Source organism: Manis javanica, chromosome 14 (genome assembly GCF_040802235.1).
Source record: "Manis javanica isolate MJ-LG chromosome 14, MJ_LKY, whole genome shotgun sequence".
In the NCBI taxonomy this organism is placed as follows: domain Eukaryota; kingdom Metazoa; phylum Chordata; class Mammalia; order Pholidota; family Manidae; genus Manis; species Manis javanica.
This window is the reverse complement of record NC_133169.1, coordinates 49,019,791-49,043,038: the sequence shown is the minus strand read 5'-3', so window position 1 is coordinate 49,043,038 and position 23,248 is coordinate 49,019,791. Positions and strand designations below refer to the sequence as shown.

Genomic DNA, 23,248 nt, shown 5'->3' with positions numbered 1-23,248 from the left:
CCAGTTTTTATGCAAAGGAGGAAATGGTTCCTGTTGCACATGGCCTCTTTGTCATTATAATCCCAGTTAGAATCCATAGAGGGGACAGCTGTCCCTCTAATTGAAAATTGGGTATAGGACAAATGAAGACTGCTGGCAAACCTGTGGTTTATTTAATAAGTTTCTTGTTCAATATTGGGAAGAATTTGTTCCAAGATTATCACGTTCTTTTCAGGTGAGGTTGTAGGCCAGGCTGACATGCTGGCATTGATCAATATAAATATCTGAATTGGTGGTACAGCTGCCAAGGTACTTTAAGCTGTTTCTATTCAGTCAGGGAGAAAGGTTAGTAGACTTGCATGTGCAAAATTCTCCTCCTGCTGTTCCTACTAACAGGAAAACTTTAGTAGGTGCCTTTGGGAGCAGATTTGAGTGCTCAGTATCCAGATTCTGAGGACCCAGTGGGGTTATTGAAGAGGATTTGCCCTTGGGTTGTCCCAGGTACTAGGGTGGTGGTAATGCAGGGAGAGGAGCAGAGAGAGGGCCAGGCAGACTATGTAACTTACAAGTCCAACAGAGATCCCCTCAGCTTCTAAGACAGAAGATAGACTGAACATATGGGATCTCTGCCCATTTACCCAGCAGTTTGCAGAAGAAATCAAGTTGATGAGAATGTTATGGTTAAAAGTTTCATTAAATAGCCATTACTCTTGGTCCCTTACTTGGTAGTGCGTCCACGTGGTTTTTCAATATATTAATCTTTTCTTTTTGAGTACTCTGGGTCTCTCTGGGATGAATAAGAAAGGATACTATCCACTGGCATGTTGGCTGGAATGGACTCCTGGGTCTCATCTAGGAAGAAAGGAATGGTTAGAGAACCTAGCATCCCAGGGTCTATCCCAGAGGTCTTGGTGTCTTAAGACTCGGAAATCTATTCTTGTTTCTCGACATCTCTGAGAATAAGATGGAGGACTAGAATCCTGTGGCTTCCTAGTTAGGCTTCAGGGGTCTTACCTTGGTATGAGGTCTCAAGAGACAGAGACAATGGAACTCAGGCAAGCAGAAGATCATTATGTGTCTTGGCGTTGTCTTCCTAGCATCCCTGTGTTGGGAGATCTGTGCATTTCCATGACCTGTGAGACTATTTCCTTCCCCAGACTGGGGGAAGTTTTCACCAACTATTTCCTCGAAAAGACTTTCTATCCCATTTTCTCTCTCTTCTTCTCATACTCCTATAATGCAAACATTGTTCGGTTTGGATGGGTTGCACAATTCTCTTATTATTATTTCATTCCTAGAGTTCCTTTTTCCTCTGGGTGCTTCAGCTTCTTTGTTTTCCTGTTCTCTAGTTTCTACTTCATTTACTGTTTCCTCTAGCTCATCTAATCTGCTTTTAAATTGTTCCATTGTATGTTTCATTTCAGATACTGTATTTTTCAAAGTTTCTATTTCTTTCCTGAAGTCCTCCCTGAGAACGTGAATAATTTTCTTTAGCTCTCTGAGCATGTTAATGATTTTTGTCTTGAAGTCTTTATGGAGAATATTGGTGATTTCAGTTTCTCTTAGCTCTCTTTCTGGTGTTTAAGGGATTGTTTTGTACAAAATTCTTTTGCTGTTTCGTATTTCTAATGGTTACTATGGAGTAATAACTTTGTGTAAGCAGCGCCCTCTAGTGCCCTGGATCTTTACTCCTAGAGTGTTGGCAGTAGGGGATGGGTGGCCTCAGGTGCACAGTGCTTGGCACCTGCTGGAGGAAAGAGCTCTTTCCTGCTTCCCGGCTGTAGTGCCTGCCTACACTACCAGGGCCCATTGGCCGAGTGCACACACAGAAGCCTCTGTGTCACACCTCTGTAGTTGCCATAGGCGGGGCTGTCCTCCGGCTGGCCTGGTGGAATGGTGGGGGCAGCAGATGTATGGACTGGTGCCTGCCAGGAGGAAAGTGTGGCAGGCTGCCTATTGCAGTGGGGGACCCTGGTACTGTTTTGCCAGCCAGGAGGATGGAGCATGTGAAGCTCCCAAAAGTACCCAACCTGTTGGGCTGAGTGTTCCTGGATTACTTTGTCCATCTGTCCTTTCTCCTTAGCAGCAAGCTCTGTGTAATCCTTGCTGCTTTAGCATCCTTCTCACTGTTGGAAAGGCTTTCAAAGTGCACCCCTTTCTTTTGTCCCAGAGTGGCCTGTTGTGGGTACTTGATCTCTACAAGTGGCTAAAATCTCAGTGTCTGAGTATTGTTCATGTCTTTGCTTTCCAACCTCACTAATCTTCAGAGTATCGTGTAATGTGGGTTTGTGCTCCTGGAGCAGAACTCTAGTGGGTGGGTGTTCAGCAGTCCTGGGCTTCTACTCTCACTCCACTCCATTTTTCTTCTCCTGCCAGTGAGCTGGGGTTGTGAGAGGGCTTGGGTCTCGAATTATTGTGGATTTTCTGCTTTACTGGTTTATGTGAGGTCTTCTCTTTTCCCCAGATGTAGGCATTCGTCGCAGTCTTCTTTCTTTTCGCTCTTTCAGGATTAGTTGTATTTGCTGTATTTTTGTATTATATGTGGTTTTGGGAGCAGGTTTCAGTCTCACTTCTCACACTGCCATTTTTAAGCCTTCTCCTGTTTTCAAGTTTGACACTTTAAATATGTCATCCCAGAGCCTTCTGTCTACTACTATTTCTGGTGAAAAACAAGCTGCTAATCTTATATGATGAGCCATCATCGTACCTGACAATTTGCTTTTCTGTTTCTCCTTCAAGATTCCATCTTTGTCTTTTGCTTTTTGACTACACGGTTTCAGACATGGATCTCTGACTTAATTCTACTTAGACACCATTGACCCTCTTAGATGTGAAGATTCATATCTTTTATCTAATTAGGAAGTTTTCACGCATTATTTCTTCATGTATTTTTTTGTCCCCTTTCTGTTTACTCTGTTCATCTGGGACTTTGATGAAGTGTACATTTGTATGCTTAGTGGTGTCCATAGGTGTCTCAGGCTTTGTTCATTTATATTCATTCTCTTTTCTCTCTGCAATTGACATTTAAATTTCAATAGACTTATTTTCAAGTTAGTTGATCATTTATTCTTTCTGATCAAAACTGATGGTGAGGTTCTCTAGAAAATTTTTCATTTCAGCTGTTGTAATTTTCAACTCCAGAATTTTTTATTTATTTTTCAAGTGTTTTCTTTTTATTCATATTTTGTATTTGTCAAGGCATTGTTCTCCTGGTTCTCTAGTCCTTTGTCTGATTTATTATAGCTCTTCATTTTATTGTGATGGTTTAAGTTTGTGTTAGTAAGTCCTATAGCTGTGTTTGTTTAGAGTAATTTATGTTTAGTTTGTTTATTTCCATTTTGTAACATACTTCCTTGTTTAATCTCATGTCTCATAACTTTTTTTTCATTAAAAACTTGACATTTTCATGTATTATGTGGCAACTCTGGAAATCAGATGCTTTCACAATACACCAGTCTCTTTAGTTATTGTTTGTGATTGCTACTGTTTGCTTGTTTAGTGACTTCTGTAAACTCTTTATATATAGAGTCCTATTGTTTGTCATGCATAATCTCGTAAATTGTAATATTACCTTAGTCCACTTGTGATTTGACTGGTTTATTTATTTATTGTTTTTATTGAAGTGTAACTGTGGAATACTGTCTAACTCCCTACACAAAAACATACTCAAAATGGACTGAAGAGCTAAGTATAAGAATTGAAACCATAAAACTTAGAAAAACCAGGCAATAATCTCTTGAACATAAGCATGAGCAATTTTTTTTCTGACTGTGATTTCTTTAAATCCCTAAAATAAACAAGTAAATCTCTCTCCCAGTCTGCAGATTGACTGTTTTCATAGCACTCTTTCAGTGTTTTCTTTGGCCATCTGTAACTTTACATTAATCTTCATTTCCTGCTTGTGCTGAGACTGAAAATCACCCAGAGGTGAAGATGTAGGGTTTCCCATGGATATTTTCAATTATTTACTTGTTTTTTGTTATCTACATTATTAAGTGCTCGTCCCAACTAGTCAGTTACTATATGTCATCTCACAGGCCTTGTCAGCATGCATCCTGCCCTGGTCATGTGCATGGCCTTCTAGTTTTCTCTTCATACTCAGAGTTTTTTACAGCCCTGTTTTCCAAGGTATCTCACCTCCAGCTTTTTCTACTGGGATTTCCTTGTCTGTTATTTGCTGATTTGCTGTTATTTGCCCCATTTAGCAGCATCTTGTTAACTTGTTCTTCAAGGTTTCTGAGAAGGACTTTCAAAGAAGTTTCTTCTCTAATCTGGAAGAATTACAATTTATACAAAAGAAAAGCAAGCCCTTATTTCATTTCAGTAGTTTAGGGAGTCCCCAGATTAACCAAAATAGACAAAGACATTTCCTTGAGGACAGTCTCCACTGGTCATATCAGAGCCAGGAACACACAGTGGCAGTGCAGCCTGCCATACTGTAGACCACCAGTGATCTGGGGAGATGGTGGGACCATTACATTAAATGCTTTAATCCTCACTGACCATGTTTCACTTGCCTTTTTCTGGTTGATAATTTGCTTTTAAATATTAGACTATCTTCCAGAGATCAAATAAAGTAAATTCTCACAGTGTTTGACAGATTTTTCATTTTTTCTGGGGACAGTACAAGCCCCCAGGATTCCTATTCTACCTATTCCCACCAATTGACTTGTTTTGCATAAAAGTCTGTTCACAGCAGCGTTTTTTGTTGTAGTATCAAATAAATGAAAATATACCCAAAGATACAAATCATAGTACCCAAAATATTTATCAACATTCTTGTGTTGAATAAATTATAATTTTTCATAATTTGAGTCATTATACAACCACTAGAATATAATTCGTACACAAGTTCTTCCCTTTAGTTTATCTATATGTGTATTTTTATTTAATGTGTTGTTCTTGTGCACAACACATAGTTGTTTGTTGTTTTTATTCACATGGACAATATCCATTTTAACTGGCATAGTTATACCTTTGAAGGTAAAAATGGATTATAACTCATATTTATTCCTGTTTTCTATTTGCCATTTTTATTGTTCTTTTTATTCCTTTTATCATCTTCCACTTTTTCTATGTATTGTGCTTTCAGTCAACATTTTATATGATTCAATTCAAGTCATTCTTAGCATATCAATCATGCTTCTTTTTTGAGTGGTTGCTCTATAGCATGCAATATTTCAAGCCTACTTTCAAATAATACTATACTGCTCCACTGATAGTACACATCTCTTAATATACAAATCCATTCCTAATTTCTTCCTCCTATCCCTTGTATTATTGTTGTTATTCGTTTCATTTATTCATAATGTATCATCATCAAATACATTGTTCCTGATTGTTTTGAAAAATCTGTTATCTGTTAGATGAAGAATAAGAAAATTAAAAATTTAACATTAGTTATTCCTTCTCTAATACTCTTCCATTCTTTATGTAGATTTGATATTCTGACCTATATTATTTTCCTTCTCCCTGAAGTGCTTTTAATGTTGCTTGTGACAAGTCTATTTACAAGAAATTACATCAGTTTTGTTTATCTGAGAAAGTGTTTTTTCTTCTTCAGTTTTGAAAGATATTGTCACAGGATACAGAATTGTAGGCTGGTGGGTTTTTTTCTGTCATGACCATGTATATTTTACTCCCCTCTTTTTTTACATGCATGTTTTCTAGGAAATGTGGTTTGTAATTTTCATCTTTGTTCTTCTATAGGTAATATGTTCACTCCTCTCTGGTCTCTTTCACGATCTTTAGCATGCAGTTTTCTGCAATTTCAATAAATATGTCTAGGTGTAGCTTTTTGTTGTAATTGTTGTTTAGGATTTATCCTGCTTGATGTCTCTGAGCTTTCTCTTGTGTGATTCATTGTCTGGTATTCACTTGTGTAAAATTTTAGGCAGTACTGCTTCACATATTTCTTTTGTTCTTTATTACATACTTTGTAGTTTTCCCACAGTTCTTTAATATTCCATTCCTGTTTTCTACTTGCTTATCACAGCAATTGATTTTTAACATATATGTGGTGACAACACATTAAAGTAAGAAAAATCTCCACAACTCTGCTGAAATTACATACTATAGAACAAAGAAGTACCATGCCCCAACATACCACCATCAACAGAAATTCATTCAAGATGGATGAAACAGCTAAATGTAACAGCTAAAAATGTAAAGCTTATGGAAAGAACATATGAACATATCTTGTGATATTCAGGCAGGCTGAGATTTCTTATAAGGATGCAAGAATATTACTTATAAAGAAAATATTGATAAATGGAACTCCATGAGTATTGAAAGTTGTGCTCATCATAAACCATTGTTGAGGAGGAGCCAAGATAACGGTGTGAGTAGGACAGCAGAAATCTCCTACCAAAACCATGTATAGTTTTGAAAATACAACAGATACAACTATCTCTACAAGAGAAACCAGAAGATAGAGTAAAAGAGTCAGGCTACATCTACACCTGTGAGAACCCAGTGCCTCACAAAAAGGGTAAGACACTGTATTTATAATAGCTCAATAAGCAAGGTAAGTTAGACGGTAAGATAGTAAAGAAGCTAACCTTGAACCTTTGGTAATCACGAATCTAAGGCCTGCAATGGCAATAAGCACACACCTTTCAATAATCACCCTAAAGGTAAATGGAATGAATGCACCAATCAAAAGACACAGAGTAATATAATGGATAAAAAACTAAGACCCGTCTATAGGCTGTTTACAAGAAACTCACCTCAAATGCAAAGACATGCACAGACTAAAAGTCAAGGGATGGAAAAAGATATTTCATGTAAACAGCAAAGAGGAAAAAGCAGGTGCTGCCGTACTAGTATCAGACAAAATAGACTTCAAAACAAAGAAAATAACAAGAGATAAAGAAGGGCCCTGCATAGTGATAAAGGGGTCAGTACAACAAGAGGATATAACCATTATAAATATACATGCACACCATACTGGAACACCAACATATGTGAAACAAATACTAACAGAATTAAAGGAGGAAATAGACTGCAATGCATTCATTTTAGGAGAGTTCAACACACCACTCACCCCAAAGGACAGAACCACCAAACAGAAAATAAGTAAGGACACAGAGGCACTGAACAACACACTAGAGCAGATGGACCTAATAGACATCTATAGAACTCTACACCCCAAAGCAGTGGGATATACATTCTTCTCAAGTGCACATGGAACATTCTCCAGAATATACCACATACTAGCTCACAAAAAGAGCCTCAGTAAATTCAAAAAGATTGAAATTCTACCAACCAACTTCTCAGATCACAAAGGTATAAAACTAGAAATAAACTGTACAAAGAAAGCAAAAAGGCTCACAAATACATGGAGGTTTATCAACATGCTCCTAAATAATCAATGGATCAATGACCAAATCAAAATAGAGATGAAGCAATATATGGAAATAAATGACAACAACAACACAAAGCCACTTCTGTGGGATGCAGTGAAAGCAGTTCTAAGAGGAAAGTATTTAGTAATCCAGGCATATTTAAATAAGGAAGAACAATCCTAAACAAATAGTCTAAAGTCCCAATTATCAAAATTGGGAAAAAAAGAACAAATGAGACCTAAAGTCAGCAGAAGGAGGGACATAATAAAAATCAGAGAATAAATAAAAGTGAGAAGAATGAAACACTAGAAAAAATCAATGAAACCAAGAGCTGATTCTTTGAGAAAATAAACAAAATAGATAAGCCTCTAGACAGACTTAGGAAGAGAAAAAGGGAAACAACACACATCAACAGAATCAGAAATGAGAAAGGAAAAATCATGACGGAAACCACAGAAACACAAAGAATTATTAGATATTACTTTGAAAACCTATATGCTAACAAGCTGGAAAACCTAGAAGAAATGGACAACTTCCTAGAAAAATACAACCTTCTAAGACTGAGCAAGGAAATAACAGAAAATCTAAACAGACCAATATCCAGCAACAAAATTGAAGTGGTATTCGAAAAACGTTTCAAGGGCAAAACCCCCAGGCCAGATGGATTTACCACAGAATTTTATCAGACATACAGAGAAGACATAATATCCATTGTCCTCCAAGTTTTCCAAAAAAATAGAAGAGGAGGGAATACTCCCAAACTCATCCTATGAAACCAGCATCACCCTAATACCAAAACCAGGCAAAGAACCCAGCAAAAAAGAAAATTACAAGCTAGTCCAGGAACCGGTGGGATGGATGCAACTACAACTGCAGCATCGCCTGGATCTTTGTGGAGGTTTTTTGATGATCATCCTCTGGTATGACTCTTCCAGAGAGTGCTGATGTTGGAAGTTCTTCTTCATATAGTATCTTAGTTCATTTTCTGGGTAGCTAAGTTAGGCTTTGATCCTCTGTATAAACACAAACAGACCCTTTGCCCACACTTTGATATGCCCTTTATACCATTGTGTAGAACTCATTGGAGGTCACCACACATGAACTGCTTTTTTTTTTAAGAGAAAGAAATATTATCAGAAAAGTGTACCTCCATAGCTGATCATCTGACACCCTTTAAGTGACCAAATTAAGGATATTTAAAGCATGCATTACTTGTTCATTATGCTTCAGAAGATTGGAGACTGACAAGAATTAGGCTGGAGATGGATTAATGATTGTGCATTGAGCATTGACTCCCCTATACAGAATTTTATTGTTGTTAACAACCATTTGATTAATAAATATGAGAGATGCCCTCTCAAAAAGAAAAGAAAATTACAGGCCAATATCCCTGATGAACATAGATGCAAAAATACTGAACAAAATATTAGAAAACTGAATTCAAAAATACATCAAGAGGATCATACACCATGACCAAGTGGGATTCATCTCAGGGATGCAAGGATGGTACAACATTCGAAAATCCATCAACATCATCCACCACATAAACAAAAAGAAGAACAAATATCACATGATCATCTCCAAGAGAAATTAAAGAGGACACTAACAAATGGAAACACAACCTGTGCTTTTGCCTAGGAAGAATTAATACCATCAAAATGGCCATTCTGCCCAAAGCAATCTACACATTCAATGAAATCCCTATAAAATTACCAATAGCATTCTTCATTGAACTGAAACAAATAGTTCAAAAATTCAAATGGAACCAACAGAGACCCTGAATAACCAAAGCAATCCTGAGAAGAAAGAATAAAGTGGGTGGAGGTATCTCACTTCCCATCTTCAAGCTCTACTGCAAAGCCACAATAATCAAGACAATTTGGTACTGGCACAAGAACAGAACCACAGACCAGTGAACAGAATAGAGGCTCCAGACATTAATCCAAACATATACAATCAATTAATGTATAAGAAAGGAGCCATGGACATACAATGGGGAAATGACAGTCCCTTCAACAGTTGCTGTTGGCAAAACTGGACAGCTACATGTAAGAGAATGAAACTGGATCATTGTCTAACTGCATACACAAAAGTAAATTCAAAATGGATCAAAGACTTGAATGCAAGTCATGAAACCATAAAACTCTTAGAAAAAAACATAGGCAAAAATATCTTTGGCATAAACATGCATGACTTCTTCATGAATATATCTCCCCAGGCAAGCAAAACAAAAACAAAAATGAAGAAGTGGGACTATATCAAGCTGAAACGCTTCTGTACAGCAAAGGACACCATCAATAGAACCAAATGATATCCTAAAGTATGGGAGAATATATTCATAAATGACAGATCCGATAAAGGGTTGACATCCAAAATATATAAAGAGTTCACGCACCTCCACAAACAAAAAGCAAATAATCCAATTAAAAAATGGGCAGAGGAGCTGAACAGACAGTTCTCCAAAGAAGAAATTCATATGGCCACCAGACACATGAAAATATACTCCACATCGCTAGTCATGAGAGAAATGCAAATTAAAATCACAATGAGATATCACCTCACACCAGTAAGGATGGCCACGATCCAAAAGACAAACAACAACAAATGTTGGCGAGGTTGTGGAGAAAGGGGAACCCTCCTATACTGCTGGTGGGAATGTAAATTAGTTCAACCATTGTGGAAAGCAGTATGGTGGTTCCTCAAAATGCTCAAAATAGAAATACTATTTGACCCAGGAATTCCACTTCCAGGAATTTACCCTCAGAATGCAGCAGCCCAGTTTGAAAAAGACAGATGCACCTCAATGTTTATGACAGCACTAGTTACAATAGCCAAGAAATGGAAGCAACCTAAGCGTCCATCGGTAGATGAATGGATAAAGAAGATGTGGTACATATACACAATGGAATACTACTCAGCCATAAGAAAAGGGCAAATCCTACCATTTGCAGCAACATGGATGGAGCTAGAGGGTATTATGCTCAGTGAAATAAGCCAAGCGGAGAAAAACAAATACCAAATGATTTCACTCATCTGTGGAGTATAAGAACAAAGAAAAACTGAAGGAACAAAACAGAAGCAGAATCAGAGAACCCAAGAATGGACTAAAAGTTGCCAAAGGGAAAGGGACTGGGGAGGATGGGTGGGAAGGGAGTGATAAGGGGGGGTGGTAAGAAAGGGGGCATTACGATTAGCATGTATAATGTGCAGGGTGTGTGCATAGGGAGGGATGTGCAACACAGAGAAAACAAGTAATGACTCTACAACATTTGACTATGCTGATGGCCAGTGACTGTAATGGGGTTTGTGGGATGGGCTTAGTGAAGGGGGGAGCCTAGTAAACATAATGTTCCTCATGTAATTGTAGATTAATTATACAAATTAAAACAAAAAGCATTGTTAAGAAAATGAAAGTAAAGACTTGATGAGAAAATATTCGCAGTGTATATATACATCAAGGAATTGTATCCATACTATTTAGAGGACTTGTAGAATGAGAAAGGGACATACTTTGAAAATGGGCAAAATATTTAAGAGGCACTCTGTAATAGTGCAAAAGAAGAAAATATCCACAAGGACAATATGCCAAAAAGCACACAGAAATACTGTCAACAGAGAAATTAAAATGAAAATCACAGTAAGATTTTACAATGCCTAAAATTAAAAAGATTGACAATACTAAGCTTGAACAAGGATATAAATAGAAAGGAAATCTCATTATTGGTCATTGGTGTACGACAGTAAGAGATATTTTAGAAAACCCCATGTAGGAAAAACATAATGACACATTCATACAATGGAATCTAAGCAACTATACAGATGAGATAAAAGTGCACCTTTATGATATGAATAATCAGAAGTTCAAAAACAAGCAAAGCTGATCTATGGTGATAGAAGTCAAAATAATGGTCATTCCTGGGCAGTAATGACTAAAAACGGTGAGGGGTAACTTTATGTGATGAGAGATATAAGTGATATTTACATGAATGTATATATCTATGAAGATTCACCAAGCTGTAAACTTAAGAATTTTACTGTATTTAAAATATAAACCACTTTATGCCAACCATAATAGCTAAACTTAAAGAGCCTAACAAGATTTTGTTTTTATTAAATAATATCAGTTGATACATAGAAACATCCAAAGTTAATTCAGACAGCTTAGGAAAATGGCTTGTTATGCGATTAAGTTACAAAATAAATTGCAATCAAATACAGCAACAGCAACTTAATAAAATATAATTTTCATGTATGCACTTTGATACAACTAAAAATATGTTTACTAATATTACTGTATGTCATTCAGATAAAAAAGTATCACCTGTAATATATATTGAATATGATCCAAATAAATCAAGTCGTCAAATACATGTCAAGAACTTAACATTGGTATAGGAAAATTAACAGAAAATGGAATTTGTGTAAATAGAAAAGCACACATTCTACTCAAATGAACATGAAATATTTTCTTGGATAAGTCATATTTTAGGCCACAAATTTAAAAAGATTGGGAACCTATAAAGGATTTTTTTGTGAGCACATGGTATAAAACTAGAAATCAGTTACAATTAGAAAACTGGAAAATTCACAGGTATGTGGAAATTAAGCAATATGCTACTGAACACCAACTGGATCAATGAACAAATCAAAAGAGATATCAAAAATTACCTTGAGATATATGGAAATGCAAACACAACATACCAGAATGTATGCTATACAGCACAGGCAGTTCTAATAAGGAAGTATATACCCATAAATGCTTATCTCAAGAAATGAGAAGAATCTCTAATAAATAACCTGAATTTCCTCTTTAGAGAGTTAGAAGATAAGAGCAAACAAATCCCAAAGTTAGCAAAAGGGAGGAAGTAACAAAGATCAGAGTGAAATAAATAGAGAATTAACAGTTGATAGAAATATCAATGAAATTAGGAGCTGGTGCTTTCAAAAGATAAATAAAATTAGCAAACTTTACATTCACAAAGGGAAAAGATAGAAAACACAAATACATAAAATCAGTAATGAAAAAGACTACACCTGAAAGCAGAGGTATACAAAGGATCATAAGAGACTGTTACGAAGAATTTTGCACCAACAAGTTGGAAAACAGAGTAGAAATGTGTAAATTCCCAGAAACATTCTAACTTCCAAGACTTAGTTACAAAGAAATAGGAATTCTGAATCCAGTAATTACTACTATTGAGATAGAATTAATAATAAAAAAATCCCCAAAACACGAGTCCAGTACCTAAGGGCTTCATGTGTGCATGCTACTGAACAGAGAAAATTAATCCCAATCCATCTTAAATTCCTCTAAAAATTAGAAGAGTAGAGAACATTTCCAATCTCACTTTACAAAGCCAGCATTACCCTGATACCAAAGCCATAAAGATGTTAAAAATCACTCAAAATTATAGACCAATATCCCTGAGGAACAGAGATGCCAAAACTCCTTAACAAAATATTAGTAAACTGAATTCAACAATACGAATTCCACAATTAGGGGGATCATATGTCATGATCAAATGGGATTCATTTCAGGTATACAAAGATGAATCAACACCTATAAATCAAGCCATGTGACACTGCACATTTAAAAACATTAAGAATAAAATAACATGGTCATCTTATTCAATGCAGAAAAAGCATCTGACAAAATGCAATATCCATTTATGATAAAAACTCTCAACAAAGTGGGTATAGGGGAAACACACCTCACCATAATATGACCCTTTATAAACAGCCCATAACTAACATCATACTCACATGGTAAAAAGCTAAAAGCTTTTCCTCTGAGATAAGGAACAAGACAAGGATATCCACTTGTCACTTTTATTCAGCATGGTATTGAAGGTACTAGACACAACAGTTAGGCAAGAAAAAGAAATAAAAGACATACAAATTGGAAAGGAAAAAGTAAAACTGTCATTATTTGCAGGTGATATGATATTAAAATAATCTAATACATAGACTATACAATGAGCTACTTTAAAGATAAATTAAGTAAACCCATTTACACTAGCATCAAAAAGAATAATGTACCTAGGAATAAATTAAACTAACGAGGAAAAAGACCTGTACTCCGGAAACTATAAGATACTGATGACAGAAATTGAAGAAGATACAAATAAATGGAAAGATATTCCATATTGATTGATTGCAGGAGTTAATATTCTGAAAATGTCCATACCACCCAAACAATAAAAAGATTTAATGCAGACTCTACCATAAATCCAATGTCATTTTTCACAGACAAAAAAAAAATCCTAAAATTTGCGTAGAACTGCAAAAACCACAAATAGTCAATGCGATCTTGAGAAGGGAACACAATGGACTCATCATGCCATATTACAAAGCTATAGTAATCAAAATAGTAGGGTACTAGCAAAAAAACACATGCATACATCAATGAAAGAGCACAGAGATCCCCAAAATAAACACATACATATATATATATTTCAATTAGTTTATGACACAGGAGCCAGAAATATACTATGAGGAAAGAATAGTCTCCTTACTAAATGCTGCTGCAAGAATTGGACAGACATGCAGAATAGAATACAACTGGACCACTCCCTTACAACATGCACAAAAAATAAGTAAAAATGAACTAAACATTTAAACATCAGCCCTACAGCTATAAACTAGAAGAAAACATAGGTGGCAATGTTGTTGACAACAGTCTTGCCATTGATTTTTTGGATCTGATTGCAAAAGCAAAAATAACAAAAGAAAAAAATTAACAAGTGGGACTACATCAAACTAAAACGTTTCTGCACAGCAAAGGAATCCATCAACAAAATAAAATGGCAACCTACAGAATAGCAAAAAACATTTGCAAATCATATAACTGTTAAGAGCTTAATATGTGAAATATATGAAGAAATTACATAACAGAATTCAAATAATCCAACTAAAATATGAGCAATGGATTTGAATAAACATTTTTTCCAAAGAAGACACACACATAACCAAGAGGCACATGAAAAGATATTCAACATTAGAAATCATCAGGGAATTGTAAATCAAAACTACAGTGAGCTAACACATTATGCCTGTTAGAATGGTTATTATCAAAAAAGACAAGAGATAATTGTTGTGCAGGATGTAGAGAAAAGAGAATCCTTGTGTATTCTTGGTGGGATGGTGAATTGGTTCAAACACTGAAACAGTTGGGAGCTTCCAAAAAAAGTTGAAAATGGAAGTACTTTATGCAATTCCTTTCCTGGATTTTTAAGAAAATGAAAACATTTGAAAAGATAAATGTACCTACAAGTTCTTGTAGTATTAATTATAGTATTCAAGATATAATATCAGCCTAAATGAACATTGATGAAAGAAATACTTGTGGTATACTTACATAGAATGGAATACTATTCAGTCATAAAAGATTGAACTCCTGCCATGAACATAAATAGTCCATGAGGGCATTATGCTAAGTAAAGAAGTCAGACAGAGAAAGACAAACATCACAGAACCTCACTCATATGTGGAATATAAAAAACAAACCAAAAACTCATGGAACACATGGATGGATGAATTGGGTTACGTAGGTGAAAAGATACACACTTCCAGTTATAAACAAGTAAGTCAAGGGATGTAATGTACAGCACAGCAACTAGAGTTAATAATGCTGCATTGCATATTGCAAAATTACTAAGAAATAGATTGCAAGAATTAAAACATTAATTTTTAATACTATGAATGCTGATGAATGTTAACTAGGTTTATTGGGGTGATCATTTTGCAATATACACACAAATATTGAATGATTATGTTGTATACATGTAAAATGGTACATGTCAGTTTTATCTCAATAAGAAAAGGGTCTCCAAATAATCATAAGTATGAATTTTTCACAGTCATCTAGGAAAGGTAAAAGAGTGCCCGATCCAGGTGCAACTGTCTTGTAGATGTTTTGTTCCATGAGACTTGCCATTTATTTCTGCATGCTCACTAATCTGGATGGTTTGAAGACATATCCAAAGTTAAAATTATTAAATCTTTCAAAATTTTACTTTACTGAAATGTTGGTGTGTGAAATCCTAATCACATGTCCTTTGTGTCAGAGAAGTGTTTTAGAAGCTGAGGGAAACTTTCTCTAGTGAGAACTCTCTGATTTTTGGAAATGCACATTTAGAAAGGATTGTCTATCATTATTTTTGATCAGCAGAAAAGGGCAGATGGATGGATAAGAACAGGCAAGAAAAACAGAGATGTTCTCCAACCCGTGTAAGTTGTGTCTGTAATTTCTGTAAATGGTAAGGCAGCTGTCGGTCCAGTAAAAAAAGACAAAGCAGCTCACCAGGGCCAGGATCGTGTGGGTGGCCTTGGTTTCAGGAGAGGCTCGTGGGCAGAGGCTGGTCCTGTGGACGTGCTGGACTGTCCTGCGGTGTGTGAAGAGGAGCCTCACCATGTACATACTGGTCAAGATCATGAGGGACAAGCACAGGACATCCCGTGTGACCATTGCGCCCAGAAAGGGAGATACCTTCTTTGTACAGGGTCCTTCGGAAATGCAGTACGGCAGGGAATATATTTGATTGACTTGCGTGGAGTTGTAGGGCGCGACAACATTCATGATGACCCGGATGTAGATCAGCATGTTGAGGATCCAAAACAGAAGGAAAGCAGGAAAAATGCAGGTGGAGATTCTGGGCTTGAGCCACGCACACCTAGAGTTGCTGGGAGTGATAATTACAGCCTGAAACATACTCAGCAAGGACGTTGTACAGAGGGAAAGACCCCGGCCGACTCTGAACAGGTAGAGCACTGCCTTACAACCAGCGTCATCCAGAAAATGTCTTCTTCCAAAGTAATGTATTATTTCTGGAACCCCACTGAAAAGAAGTGTCATGACATTAGCTAAGGTTAAGTGGATGAATATCCAATCTATAGCCTTCTTTGTACGATGCTGAAATAAGAGGATATTGGTTTTTAATGCTAGTAGCAATGTATTCCCAATAAAACCAATCCCAAATTGGGAGACAAAGAATATTCCCAAAACAGCAGCATTGGACACCATTGCTTTCATCGGCCACTTATACTTTGGGTAGACTCTTGCACAGTCCTAGAAGGAGCACAGAATGGGTCGTAATCCTGAGGGAAATGACAGGCTGTATGGAGAGTGCGTGAGGCGCGGTCACTCTCTGCAGTAGGATGTGCACATGCTCTGTAACAACGGGCAGAAAATGAAGAATTAGCTCTAGAGGCATATGTCAAGCATTACTGAAGTCACTACAGTGGAGATGAGGTGGGGCATGCCTTGTTTATAAAAAATTATTAGTCTGATTCAGAGAAATAAACTGAGCATCCTGAAGGAGAATATTTATTCATGAAAAATACTATTTCACATTTAGAGAGATTTTACTTCAATTCTCCATATATACTGAACTTCATTTCAGAATTTTGAATGCACTTGTGATCTCTTGTGAAGTATAGAAAATTACTAAGGGATTTTAATTCATATTATTATGTTCCTACTGAATGTGACACACATTGGTATTACTGCCATTCACTGGGAATCTCCATGCCTAGAGTCACACAGGGCCATTGGCTCCATAAATGCTATTCTCTGACTCCTTCTGTCACTGTTCCTCAGCTCCAAGACCCTTCCAAAGTACATAACAAATATCAGATCAGCTCATTGGTCAGTTCTCTGCATCCCCCAAAGCAGCTGTGAAAATTCACTTCATCTCTTTGCTCTACCCTGTGGTCCCTGATACAAGTACAATGCTCTCAAGCAGTGGAGTCTTTCTCTCCCATGCCCCGTATACCTCCAGGCCTGTGGTGGGAATGTCCTCTAATACCCAGCACTTGCAGATAATTCTCCATTGCTCCCACTTTAAAATACTTGTGATCTGTCTACAATACCCATCACTATCTTTCCAGAAATAATCTGCTGAGCCCCGGTCACTCCCCTCCCTACCTCCTGACCCCCTGTTACTCTCCCCAACTCAACTCCTGTCCTGTTCTTGGCAACTGAAGTCTCCATGCCGACCATCTGTGCAATCCCTCACCTCTCACACTTGTGGTCTCCTCTTTTCCCACACTCTTGTCCCCCACCTCATCCACTCTGCTGATCACACCCCAGATATTACCAATATTGTGAACTCACGATATTTCACTCCCAAGCATCTCATTCTTTTATTAGTAGCTATTTCCACCTTACTCCATCTTATGCCTGATTCCAAAATTTCCTTGACATTAGCTGGGTTTGCAAATCACTGATCTCTTTACTCTTCACACCTGTCCTACTGTCTCTTCCTTATGTAAACTCTGATATCTAGCATTATAATCACTTCTGCAAATACGCATGGTTCCGTTCCTTTTTTGTCACCTACTTCAAAGTGCTCACCATTGAAACCTACTACTCTTCCTAGTTCATGCCATCCTGCTCAGATACACAAACCTGGAGAGAAAATACACAACCATGTTAACCTGAACATCAAATTGCTCACCACTAAGCTCCCCTGAGCATTAATTACCAGTCAAAAATGTCTATAAATTTTCTAAATCTTGTCTAGTTCTATTCACTTCCTCACTCCTCTTGTTGACTATTCAATAACTTCTTTTTTCATACCACCAAGATATTCATTCTCTCCAATCTCACATTCAGTTGATAACATGCTGCATATTTCAAAAGAAAAATAAAGCAATTGAAAAGCTATTTCCCCCAAGTCTGGACAATAAATCAATCCTTCTTTCTATATCCTTCTCCCAAAACCTCATATTTTAAACCTGGCACTGTGAGTTAATAGTCAATGTTTTTCAATAACCAACATTTTTAATAACCAGTCTCTCCATTTGAACAATAAATCTTGTGTCTCTTTTCTGCCAAGAATCTATTTTGTGTTATTTTCTTTCTCTTAAAATTTATCAAAATTTCTCCCACAACCTGCAGATGTATTGTAGTTCTTACACATTCTTGAGTCATTTCTCCCTTTTTGTTTTGAATAATACTGCTCGAAATAGTTGTCTCTGCTCCCTGTACCCAAGTTCTCATTCTCATCTGCTCTTGATGACAGGATGTGGAGACTGCAAAACGTCTATGAATTCTACCTTTCCCATATACATGGTAATGGAACATTGTGGCCAAGCTCCAGAAATGGCTCTTATTCTCCACCCCTTGATTACAGGTTGGCGTCAGCCTCGTGTTGACCAGTCATTGTGGAGCAAATATGACACAAACAGGATCTTGATAAGTGTCTTTATGTGGGGCTTGCTCAGCTGCCTTGCTTGGAACTCAGCGTGTGAAACAACACATCTTACTGTAGAAGGAGGAGCCACATGTTTGAAACCTAGGTCTCAGCTACGTTGCAGAACTATACATAAGTGCATTGCTCTCCTAGCAACACTGAGACCCATACAGGACACTAGCCACCTGCCAGCCACCTACCAAGAGGACCACACTTGCATGAGAAAGCCCTAGAAAGAAGTGAGAGAAGCTAGCCTCAAAAAGTCACATAGCACATCATTCCATTTGTATGCCAAATATACAAGCCCACAGAGACAGTAAGCGAAAATATGCTTGCCTGGGGCTGAAAGGGAGGAGCACTAGGGAGTCTCGGGTTTTCTACCAGGGTGATGTGATGTTTGAAGATTAATAGAAGTGGTGGCTGTGAACTATTACAAATGTAAATGCCACTGAATCACAAATTGTAAAATGGCTAATTTCACTTATTTGTCATGTCAACTCAAAAACACATATAAATAATTGTAAACTTTTTGCACCAAAGTATGAGTAAGAATAATACATTGTGTATAGTTCGATTTTTCCCAGAAATGGTATGATGCATTCCCTTTAGTAACTCTGGCAACATAATTCTCTGATTGTCATCTGAAACATGAAAGGTACGTGACCACTCCATAAGAGAGAAAAGTACATTCGTATATATTTTGCATCCACTCATGATATAGAATAAATCACCATAGCATATTTTGGATTTAAGAGTTTAGTAAATTTTTCAAGGTTGCTAGCAAACATAAACAGAACAAACAAACAAACCATGAAACCCAATATAGTTCTCTTTTACGTCAAAAATGTAACAAATGTACCAAATATCATGTCTCCAGTTTTTATTGCATTTGAGCTCCTAACATAAGTGGTGGACAAAAAGAAAGGATAAATATTCCAAAACACAAAAATGTGATTGTCATTACTCACTGATGATAAGATGGTGTGCAACAAAAATTATTTTAAAAGTTATTTCCTGACTTAGTCAATGTAATTTCAGAAAATGTGCGATTTACAGTAGCAATAATACATTGGAATAAGCTCAATTTGTGTCAGAATTTTTTGGATGAAATTATGTCAATCAATGGAAGATGTGAAGAAAGGCAGAAGCAAATAGTACTACAAAGAGTATTAAAGTCAGAATATCCAATATCATAAAGTGCCCATTCTGACCAACATTTAAAACTTAATGGAACTTCCAAGAAAATGTAAATCCTTTGTTACTTAGAACTTGACAAGTTGTTTCTAAAGTTTTGTTTGTTGGGTCAGATGAGCATGAACAAGCTAAGACACGTGAATAAGAAAACAAGAAGGTATATAGTGAGAATGATTTTTGAAAATGAGACAATATCTAGAACAGGTGAAATAAAATAAATTAGAAAGAGAATTAAAATCTGGGAGCAGTGTTTAATCAAAATACAAAGATAAAGAAGGTGAGGCTCAGTAAATATGATGGCGGACGCGACAGCAGACAGAGGAGGACAGACAGTTCCATCCCAGCAGGGAAGGGAGCTAAGCAGAGTGAGGGGGAGAAGAGAAAAGACGCAAGCTGGGCAGGCAAGGAAACAAACGGGTGCAAATAAGAAAGGCACTGGTACAAAGAAAGGGTTATGGAAAAAGTGACACCTAAGAAGAAACAGAAAAAATACTAGGATATATGTCAGTCAGAGTAAGTTAGAAAGCAGAAAATGGGAGATTTTAGGAAAGCAAGAAAAAGCAATATTGCTCAAAGCAATTGTTTTCTGAATAAGAAATGACTGTGAGAAACTTTAGAGAGGATTGTGGGTCCCCAGAGTTAATACGAAGATTATTTTGAACTGAAGTTCTTTGACATTGAACAGATACAGAAAGAAGCCTTCTAGGACCTTCACTGATTCCACTAAAAGCAGAAAGTTCTGGGAGTGGAACTCATATTACTGCCTTGTCTGGGGCAGTATTATGGCCATGAAAAAGATGGAAAATGCCACTTCAGTGCATAAACAATGACTGTCACATTCTTATTTCCTGTTGTTCCCCTAGAAATACACTTGTTCTTCCTGTAGAAGCCTCTTCTTCCATCTTCCTTTCCTTTTTGAAGTTCATTATATGAATTCCTAATTTTAACCATTGAGGGCTACTATTTCTGTGAGCTTCCATATGCAGATGGAAAAATTTTGTGTTTTTTTTCCTTCACGTAATCTGTCTTTTGTCTATTGAATTTGCAAGCCTCCACACAAAACATAAGAGGGGAGAGGAACAGTTTTTCCTCCCCAAAAGGGTGAAAAGGAAATCTTAAAGGTCAGAAAGATACAAATTTGTATAATTTAAATATCAGATGGCACTTAAAAGTGAGAGGAAGAAGATGACAGAGCAATGGAAAATGGAAATTAATAAGAAAATTCACAAACAAAAAAGGAGAAAATAAAAAGAGGATGTTCATACCATACATGGAAAACAATAGAGGAACAAATTAAAATCAAACCTTCATATGAACAAAGAGAGTAATGAAAATAGAAAAAAAGAGGAGGCAAGATGAGAACATGGCATGACAGAAATAAGAGGAAAACAAACAAAACATGGGGTGTTGAAGTCTTAAATAATAAAGAGAAGAAAAGGAAGAAAAGAATATACTGGAGCGTTATTAAAACAAAAAATTTCAAAGTGTTTTTATGCTGAAAAAGTTAAAAGGTGAATGAAGAAAAGTTATTTTGGAAAGAGGGACAACAGGATGTAAATACTGGGAGGTGACAAATTGAAAAGTGGAATAAGTGACGGATTAGATTTGAAGTATAAAGCAATTAAATGTTAAGATGACAGCACAAAACACATCAGGGATGAAAAAATAGGAAGCATGAATCGAAAATTTACTCGTGAAGGAAGAATATCTGAATGAAAGACACAGAGTCTGGGAGCAGAAGAGGTACAGGAGTAAACAGTGGTGGGGGGGTGACATCACAGTACTAATGAGAATGAGATGAACAGTAGGAAACTAACAATGGACACAAAATATAAGAAATAGGACAAATGTGAGAATTTCACACGTGTCAGAAGGAGGAGGCACTGAAGAGAAGAGACTGCCCTGGACCACAGAAGGATGACACGGGGGGAGCAAAGTGTATGAATGAATAAATGGAGGAGGAAAAAACCCTGGCAAGCTAGAGCTCTGGGGCTGTTATCATTCATGGGCCAAACCTGCAGGTCTTCACGATTTCCTGCTGCTCCGAGAACCTTCTGAAATGACCAGGATCCCAGTCTCCCCATCCCTGCACCCTCTGGGGGGACTCTGTGTGCACAGACCCCTGAGAGGCAGTGGGTTCTCTACGCCCAATACTTCACAGTGTCTCCTGGAGTTGGGGGCACTTTCTCCTGGCCCCTGTTATCCATCCATTTCCAAATCGGTTTCCCGTCCCTGAGGTGCTGTCATGAGACCGTTGCAGGTACCAGTGCATGTAATACAGTGGAAAAACTGACCCCTCACGTCTCATGAGACTGATATAAATGCTTTAGTATTATTTTAACTGATAATGCTAATTCTGGCATGGTGAGATTATTAACCTTTTACATGAAATATTTTCATGTCTCCCATAGTTCAACCTATGGAATGTGAATTAAGTACTTTATATTATCCCTCTTGTTGAACACATACCTCCATTCAATATATGCATTTAAAAGATGACTAAATGTTTTATACTGGAAAGTCATTATTAATCACTCTATTTTGCTATTCTGCAGAATACATGTATGTACATATATAAAAATATATACATATATGTAATTTTTATTCATCTATGACAATGAGTTAAATAACTACATCTGAAATGAATCTTCACAAATATTGCTGGTAGCATGCCCCTGATAAACAAAATATAAATTTACACAAACTTGTATAAATAAGAACCATAGAAGCCAAATTCTACTGGAAATACGCCTGAAAGAAAGGCAGCCATTTATTTTTCCAATTAGTTTATAAATCTGAACTTGGAAATACTACATTTTCTAGAAAATGTTGTATGTATATGAGGTTTGGAACGCCTTGAGATTTTTAAAGAAATGTAATTGACTTTTTAATAGTTTCAAATTGCCATATAATATAATAAAATATATAGAATTATTTAAAATGACATATTAATTAGATCTTCTAGAGACTTAGAAGAATTTTGCAGAATGAAAACATAGGAAAGAATTAGTGACAAACTCAATAAATTTTTTGGTTATGGGAACATTAGAACAGATGTAAAAGTAAAAGAAATATAGATGAATGACACTAAGCAGTGGTTAGTAATACTTGAAAGGCAGTATAAAAGAAGAAAAATCATTACAGTCAACATGTTAAGGAAATATGAAGAAAATAGAAGGGGATAAGATACAAACTTTTAAAAGAATAGAGGCACAGAAGAAGAAAGGGATTATGAAATAAGAGGATAAGAGGGAAAGAAGGAAGAAATGCAAAAGGAAATTACAAATGGGCTTTCAAAGCAGTAAATAAATTAAGGGCAGATAGGAGGTGACTTACCAATCCGAGCCCCACAGGCCAGGTCAGGGGACACCTCTGATGGCTGCAGCTGGACCCGGGAGCCTGGATCCATGTTATAAGAGGAGCAGAGAAAGGGGTTACTCCCTCCCAGGCTGTGCACAGTGAACTTTCTGATTTGTCCTGAGGAAGAACAAATTACTCTCTTAGCTGAAGATGGATCTCTTGATACATTTACAA

The 23,248-nt window shown here is 36.7% G+C and overlaps 1 protein-coding gene across 1 annotated transcript; it reads right to left on the bottom strand.

Annotated features, from left to right (window-relative positions):
• Positions 1 to 15,423: 15,423 nt before the first annotated feature.
• LOC118969353 (vomeronasal type-1 receptor 4-like) lies at positions 15,424 to 16,502 on the bottom strand. The gene has a single exon (XM_037003563.2). The coding sequence runs from the start codon at positions 16,354 to 16,356 to the stop codon at positions 15,424 to 15,426; it is 933 nt and encodes a 310-aa protein (XP_036859458.2). The 5' UTR covers positions 16,357 to 16,502.
• Positions 16,503 to 23,248: the final 6,746 nt, after the last annotated feature.